At 28.0% G+C, this 7,928-nt stretch overlaps 1 protein-coding gene across 2 annotated transcripts; it reads right to left on the minus strand.

Moving 5' to 3' along the window:
• Positions 1 to 1,274: 1,274 nt before the first annotated feature.
• Positions 1,275 to 7,096, minus strand: LOC140671744 (F-box only protein 21-like). Of its 2 annotated transcripts, XM_072903312.1 has the most exons (9): positions 6,498 to 7,096; positions 4,967 to 5,501; positions 4,071 to 4,370; positions 3,537 to 3,990; positions 3,274 to 3,410; positions 3,064 to 3,175; positions 2,763 to 2,915; positions 2,285 to 2,564; positions 1,275 to 2,038 (listed from the first exon to the last, which is right to left on the minus strand). In XM_072903312.1, exons 2-9 carry the CDS (start codon positions 5,119 to 5,121, stop codon positions 1,857 to 1,859), a joined length of 1,773 nt encoding a protein of 590 aa, XP_072759413.1. In that variant the 5' UTR covers positions 5,122 to 5,501; positions 6,498 to 7,096; the 3' UTR covers positions 1,275 to 1,856. The 2 variants fall into 2 exon arrangements, with proteins under 2 accessions (XP_072759413.1, XP_072759414.1); XM_072903313.1 differs by lacking the exon at positions 4,967 to 5,501.
• Between the last annotated feature and the right edge of the window lie 832 nt (positions 7,097 to 7,928).

A 7,928-nucleotide genomic window follows, 5' to 3' on the forward strand; every position in this document is an offset into this window, starting at 1 on the left:
TTCTTTTTTTTCTTCTTCTATTTCATAATTATTCTTAGTTATAGAATTTATATGGCAATAACTATTCTCATAGTCATAAAATGTGACAAGAACAATAAAACAATATATGTAATAATTTTCTTAATCTCAATTTATTTTCTTACTGTTCGTGAATTATGATTTTATTAACAGAGAAAGAAATATATTGTATTTATATAATTTAATTTTGAAAAATATTAACACATACGCACACGACTTATATTGAAACTATATCAAGATGACTAATTAAAGATAATTGAGGATGCCATAAAATATGATTACAATCTCTTAGCAACCCGTAGATCTTACCTGTTCGACTTCTTTACGTCTTATTATTTAATCTTTCAGAGATTTCGTTTGGGAGAATTTTTCCTTTGGATAAGAGAAATATTAAAAATAAGACAAACAACATAATAAAAAAGAGGAAAATTAAGAACATACATATATAACAAAAATAATACATAAAAATCGTGTTGTTTTAAAATTAAACTAAATTAAGATTCAATATTATATTTATATCGTTTACACATATACAAGGGAATGTGTAAGGTTAAAATCAATTAATTTTAATTCTCATCTTTATAACAAAATCATTAATAGATATTTTTTGTAGCAAGTAATTGCTATATAGGTGTATTTAATTTTTATTAACTATATATATAATTTTTTTTTATTTTATATTAATGGTCAGATGAAGATTGTTGTCAACATTATTACATCACGACAACTATCTTGATTATAAACACTGTGAAATAATAATAATAATAATAATCATTATACAGCCATAAATTTTAATGCCCTTCTTCCTCTCTCTCTCTCTCTCTCTCTCTCTCTCTCTCTCTCTCTCTCTCTCTCTCTCTCTCTCTCTCTCTCTCTCTCTCTCTCTCTCTCTTTCTTTCTCTCTGTCTGTCAACCTTAATAGTGAAGCAAGTCGGAGCGTATAAGCGAGGCTGACTATATTTAGAGTAATAATATTGATTAAATTTTTTGATCTCTTGAATTTTGCAAAATAATTAGACACAAATAGTTGGAAAAAAGTATCTACAACTATTTTAGAATACAATAATTGAACGTATTGTATTTAGGAATTATCGTTACGCAGAAACGTGTGCTTCTTTCGTCTTTAACCAATCTGCATGTTGAGCAATATCTTTATCAGCCACTCTTTATTTGACAGTTTAAAAATTTTTTATAAATCTCTATATTTATAAATTTTCTTATTTCATTTAACAACTTTTTTATGTTTTTTTCTCACATTTCTCCTTTATTCCTAATATTTTAAAATATGTGTACATAATTGAAAATTGATATTATTTATAGATTTTGATAAAATTTATAAAGAAGAACTTTAAATGCGCCTATATTTGCACATTCTCGATACTACTGGAACACAAATATTAGGGTAAACTCGGGTAAGATGGCCACAGATTTTTAAAATGCAAAAAACATACCTTTATTTTTATTATTTTTTAATAGTGTTTGGCATATTATCTTCACTAAAGTTTAAATTACGTAATATTATCGAAATTAAAAGAAAAATATTTAATAGAAATTTTATATTATCAAAATAATACAACATAAGCATTGGCCATCTTACGCAACTTTTAAGAAAAAGATGACCATAGTGACGGAAAGGATGGCTATAATATTTCTAAAAAAATTACAAAGTACAATAAAAGGCTTTTTTTTCCTCACACGCGCGTATTATAATTAATTGTTCTAATCGTTTTATTTGTCTTAGTCTCCCTGAGTCTCTCGGATCTCATCGACCCGCGGATCGAGAATCGATTCTTTGTCTAGCGCCACCTACCATTTCTCCACACTAATTTATATTTAAATTAATAGTATAAATTCTCTGATATTGTTTTTCTAGCGGTTACAGCGGCAGTTACAGCGGCATCATGCGGATAACATTTTTCCAGCGCTTTGTTTGGTACGTAATGAGTGCCTTCAAATTTGTTAAAGTAACGACCCATCTCACTATTTTCTATCCATTTCGGCGTTGTTAAAGTTAGAGCGTCTATAATAAAAATTAACAAAACACAGAGAAAAAATCAATTATTGATAAGTAAAATTAAATAATAAAAAAGAAATACGATAATAAATAATACTAGAAATAAATAAAATATCTAAATTAAGAAAAAAGAGAACAAGATAAATTAAAATCGAATAAAATATTATTTTGCAATACGTATAAAGAGATGAGACAAATACAGAAAAATATTGTAATTTAGATAAAGTTACGCCAATATAATTATATTTATACCTTCTCCCACATAACACATTTCATTATTTTCCGTAAGAATTATGTAATGTGTTTGTTTCTTCATGTCACTACAGATCTTTGCTGGAAAACAATTAAAATGTCTTCTATCGCATCCGGAGATTTTAACAAATTTTCTATGTTTATATCGATGCCATCCAATTATTACGCCTGTAGGACAGTCGGCAGATTGATAATCATGTGTTACGATCATTCCAACTGCAAATTTTATATCTTCTGATCTTGCATTTAGCCTTTCAAATTTTTTTATGCTTATGTAGAACTGAAAAATGTAAGTTCAAGTTTTAATTGATATTTCTTGTCAAGTAATTCTTATATAAACATTTGTAGGAAGTTAAATTACAGCTAGTCAAATTATAAATAACTATAATTTTTATGTAATTGTATGTTATCAGAAAAAAGCTTTTTGTTTATTATTATTATTATTATTATTATTAATATATGTGTAGTGCTTACGCACATTACAGTGTGGTCCAATTCTTCCTAAAATCGTACTCCAATCTTTTAAATTCACATCCCAGTTATAATAATATCCTGTCGCCGGTGAATCGAAAAAATCCAATATCCATAAATTTTCATTACACTGAATCATAGCCGTTAGTATGTCTCTCATCTACAATAAAAAATAATTTAAATATGTAAATAATGTTCCAATTACAAACGAAAAAATTATATATTGTGCAAGTCTATCTGTTTAATTTTAATATTACGTAAATTAATATATCAAAATTGATAAAAATTAAGTGCGAGTAATTACTAACCTTTTCAGCTTCTATTATTTCCAATTTTGTAAAACAGTATTTGATAAAACAATCTGGGAATTTTTCAAAATTTATTCTAAAACATCTTACATCTTTTGAACTATTTGTGTCACTGTAAACAATATAAAATAATATTTGTATGCGTGAGTGTATGGTAAGAATAAAAATATCGAATAATTCAAGTAATTTCAAAATTGATATTATACTTACTATCTTGGTTTCCAAAATAGACAGATGTTCTTACCGGGATATCCTATTACTATATCGCAACGTAGACCAAGTCTTCTGGCAACGCTATGATATATTATATATATTATTATTTCTTGACCATATTTATGTTCTAAGACCTATGTCAAAAGTTACAATGCAGAAATTAATTGGAGGGAAAGTATTTCTAAGATTACAACAACATGACTATGTTCACAGCATAATTGGCCATATTTCTATAATACATTATAATCAATAGTTCTTACATTATCTATACATTTGTATTTTAATTGTGCATTCCAATCTATGTTTTCCACTCTGTTTGGTCGAAAGTTTAATTTGCCGAATATATATTCCACGAGTGTGTTCATAATCTGAGTTCCTTCGGCTTTATTCCAATGATTATCATCAATATTGTTTTTTTTCCAATAGGAAAAATTTTTTTCAGACGTCGAGAATATTGAATGGTCGGGATGTTTTTCTCTGAGGATATTCAATGCTTCTAGTGCCATACCATCTAATATTGCTGTTACGGACGAGTAAAATACCTCCTTTTGAGGCTGTAATTCTTGTGCCATAAAAGTAGCACTTCGTTCTAGTAGTTGGACTTTGTGAGGTTGCTCGATAAATTTTTTAAATTTCATGTCCAACATAGAACTCCTCAGATTGTTAAAAAGTTGTACATAGTAATATTTTTCTGTTAGATCGTAAACAGTTTTCCTGAAAAAATTTACATATTAACTGTGCAATATATATGTTAGTTCATAAAGTTAATTGTACTTTAATTAATATAATGTTACCGTGAAAATTCAGGGAGCAAATTTTTAATCTCATCAATATAGAAAGAAATTTTGATATAATCCACATATGTGCCACATGATAACGACCGAGTAATATCTGTATCTAACCAAAACAAGTTAGTGTAATGTGTTAAATTGTGGATTGCTATATCGCGTTTATAATATTCTTCAATTTTTTGAGGCATGGAATTTCGTAATTGTCTCGTCCAATTCATTCCTATTTTTATAAAGTTTGAACTTCCTTTATTTTTCTGTTTATTCTTCTTATTCTTGTTATAGAGTTTTTTCGCTGTAGGCCATCTGAAATTGAAATAAATAATATTATCGTAAATTTATAAAAAACGCTAAATTATTGCATTAGTAACAAGTTTTCCAAGAATTATATGATTTAAATTGTGTAATATACGTAATTAGTCAAAATATCGACATTCTTGCGTTATTTTAATACAATATATAGTGTGAGGTATACAATCTTAATTTTAAACTATAATTAAAATTTACACACTAACAATATACAATTATGTAAAATGTAAACTATGGACAGCATGGTAGCCATATTCTGTAAATATAACAAATTAACTTTTATATTCCGTGTATTTATTAAACATCAGTTTAATGAGTTATTTAATAACATAATTAAATAAAATAATTAAATTATTAAAACTGGCTAATATATATATAAAATTCAAGAAACAGGAAAATGGATATGAGCTATCTTCAAAAATTTTTTGCTCATAAAGGAAATATAAAATTTATTTATTCCTTAATTAAAGGCTAAATATAATTGATGAAAAAATTTATTGCAAATAATTGCTCGCTCTCTTTATGTGATTTAACTTTCATTGATCCGTTTCTTAACCTAATTGCAAAAAATTACCTAATTAACAAGTAATTACCTCTGAAGAAGCTTTTTCTCTATAAATTTGTATTTGACTACGTGTTGAAAGTTCTTGCACACACATCTGAAGTTAATGATATCCTCAATACTGATATCGTTGTAGCCAAGTATGATGTATATTACTTCCTCAGGTAAGTTCATTATCGTAGCCATTATTTCGTTTATGAAACAAATTTAGTTAAAAATTTAGCAAAACACAGAAAAATAATTTAATTTAAGAAGATCGGACCGCGTATCATTAATTTCCTTTTTGTAGTCACACAAAATCTATTACGAAACCAATGTTCTTATGTATTTTTCAATTACACCAGAAGCACGTGTCATCACTACAGAAGTTTTTTACACTCTATGTCTGTACTTATTCTGGAAAAATCTGAAAACCTAAAACTCTCCCACCATGAGATTGTCATTTCATTGTTGTCACTGCACACAATAGGAAAATTCTGTTGAAGTCTCTCAGGTAATATTTGTCACAAATCTTTCGAGTTTCGAATTTTAAATAAGGAATTGCCTGCCTTTCATTACACATGTCCCTGGCATAATAAAGTACATATTTAGAAAAAAAATTATATTTAAAAAAATTCATAAAAATAGCTCTCAATTTTTATTTACGACAATTTTTTTATATCTCCAGCATATTCTATGTAAATTTTGAATAAAATTAATAAAAAATAATGAGATATAGTAATGTCTGCGAACTAATCGCCGCATACGCATCACGCATGTTTTCTCGTATGTATGTTCATATTCATTTTCTAATGTTAAGTTGTTCCTCTATTTTAAACATGTTTAATTAATATTTTGTCTTTGTAAATTTTTATAAACAAATTCTTATTATTAAGCAGCAAAATCAATTTGTATTTTATTTCTCTTTTTATTTGTTATGTTTCAAATCACGAGTAATAATTAAATCAGAAATGGCTGGAAATAGATAACACAAAACACAGCAAGAAAAATAACAGAATGACAAAATCAAGAGAGACGATAAAGTATAAATATATTATGATAAATAATTAATCAAGACAAGTTAGGATAATATTAAAAAACTGACAGGTATTATGCAACTTAATGATAATCCATGAAATTATTAACAAAAACATATATATATATATATTAGGAACATCTGTCTTAAACATTATAATAATGAAACGTAAATGCGGTAACAGATATAAAAGAAACTTGAATCCTTATAACTTATTTAAACATAAAGAATAATAGTAAATATTAAAGTTATATTGAACTAATATATTTAACTAAAGAATTAAATAATTGAACTGCCAATATATATAATAAAAAGATATATTAAATATCAAGCAAATCGAAGGATTCACCCACATGTAACGAATGCAAAGGGGCAGTTAAAACATAAATAAAATGTAAGTATAGATAGTAAGAAAAATGCACATAAAAGGCTAAATGACTTCAATTTTGTTACACAAAATTAAATCTGAAAGTTAACTGAAAATTAACTCTATTAAACATCAACCTGAAAAGAAAATTTGTTATTAAATTTGTGGTGTACAGATTACCTTCTCTGATTGTTTATGATTCCAAAATAATACACTTATTATCCATTGTAAAAATGAGGCCTTCTGTAAGCCTTGAGAACGGCCTCATGCCGCCTTGTGGATAAGGTTAATTAGATAGAGAGAAGAGATCTGTTGATAAGGATCTCCCATATAACTTGAGAACGGTTTAAAACCGCCTTAAGACGATAGAGTCGCCTTGAGTGCTGTGTGAGACAAATTGATTTTAGAGAACGGCACAAGGGCCGCCTTCGTCGAACTTTAGAGAACGGCACAAGGGCCGCCTTCGTCGAACTTTAGAGAACGGCACAAGGGCCGCCTTCGTCGAACTTTAGAGAACGGCACAAGGGCCGCCTGCGTTGAACTTTAGAGAACGGCACAAGGGCCGCCTTCGTCGTTTTACGAACGAACAAGATTGTTTTGGCGAACGTATAACGATAGCCTGTAGGATCCTTTGCGAGAACGGTGTATAACCGCCTATTGATTTCTATCGATATTTAGCCAACGAAAATACACTCTGTATCTTTGTATTTTAGAGACAACTCAACTGTACGCAATGACGACTCACTCACAACAAGGGCGGAAGGTTAAGTAATCGAGAACAAAAAGCGTTGCAAGCGCCTCTGTTTCTCCTTGGGTCCGTCGACGCGCCCTTTCAACAGCGCCGTGTGAATCATTGGCCGTTCAAATATCGAGCGCGATTTTCAAACTTCTTATGAGCTTTTAACATTATTCGTCTTTCATTTATATTCTCATTATTTCTTTTGCCTACTCTTTTTTTCTTTTTGTTTTTAATTATTTTTAATAGAATCAATCTTTTAAAAAATATATATATAAATAATTTAAATGTTAAAAAAAATATGTTTATTTATTTTTATTTTGGCATTGTTAAGTCGTGATTTTATACACAACAATCTTTAATTAATTTGTAATTATTAGAAATTTTTTTATGAAACACACTCACGAAAAAATTGTCATTAATTTATAGAATATATAATTTAAATGTTTGGCAAATGCAATCATTTTTTAATATATTTTTCTAAAATAAATTTATACATTTACGTGAATTCGATAGCTGTTTCTTGAGTTACAGGGTTCGTTAAATTTAATAGATTTTTTAGTTGTTCACGTAAACGGAATCTATTACTGAATATTTCAAAATTCTAGTTGTCGACTGACTTAAAGAGAGGGACTTAAGGAGAGAGACTTTACCTCAGGTAGAGTCTTTTGCTAACAATAAGAAGCAACAGACAACGAAAGATTAAAAGAGAAAATCCATTAAGAAAAGATACAAAGCCATAAATCTCAAGAATAGAGAAGAGAGAATGCTGAGAAATATTTTTTTAAAAAATATGTGCCTTTATTCGTTAATTTTATTTAACCGATCAGAACCAAGAAGCTTTAGTGTTCTCTTTTCTGCTTAGTAACTCAAAT

Source organism: Anoplolepis gracilipes, chromosome 12, assembly GCF_047496725.1.
Source record: "Anoplolepis gracilipes chromosome 12, ASM4749672v1, whole genome shotgun sequence".
In the NCBI taxonomy this organism is placed as follows: Eukaryota; Metazoa; Arthropoda; class Insecta; order Hymenoptera; family Formicidae; genus Anoplolepis; species Anoplolepis gracilipes.

Bases quoted from the DNA above. Each gene is read 5' to 3' on its own strand.
- LOC140671744 (XM_072903312.1), bottom strand. From the start codon at position 5,121: ATGGCTACGATAATGAACTTACCTGAGGAAGTAATATACATCATACTT. The intron at 3,991-4,070 runs GTAACATTATAT...AAATTTTTTCAG, and splicing joins TTGCTCCCTGAATTTTCACG to GAAAACTGTTTACGATCTAA. The intron at 2,039-2,284 runs GTATAAATATAA...TTTTTATTATAG, and splicing joins AATGTGTTATGTGGGAGAAG to ACGCTCTAACTTTAACAACG.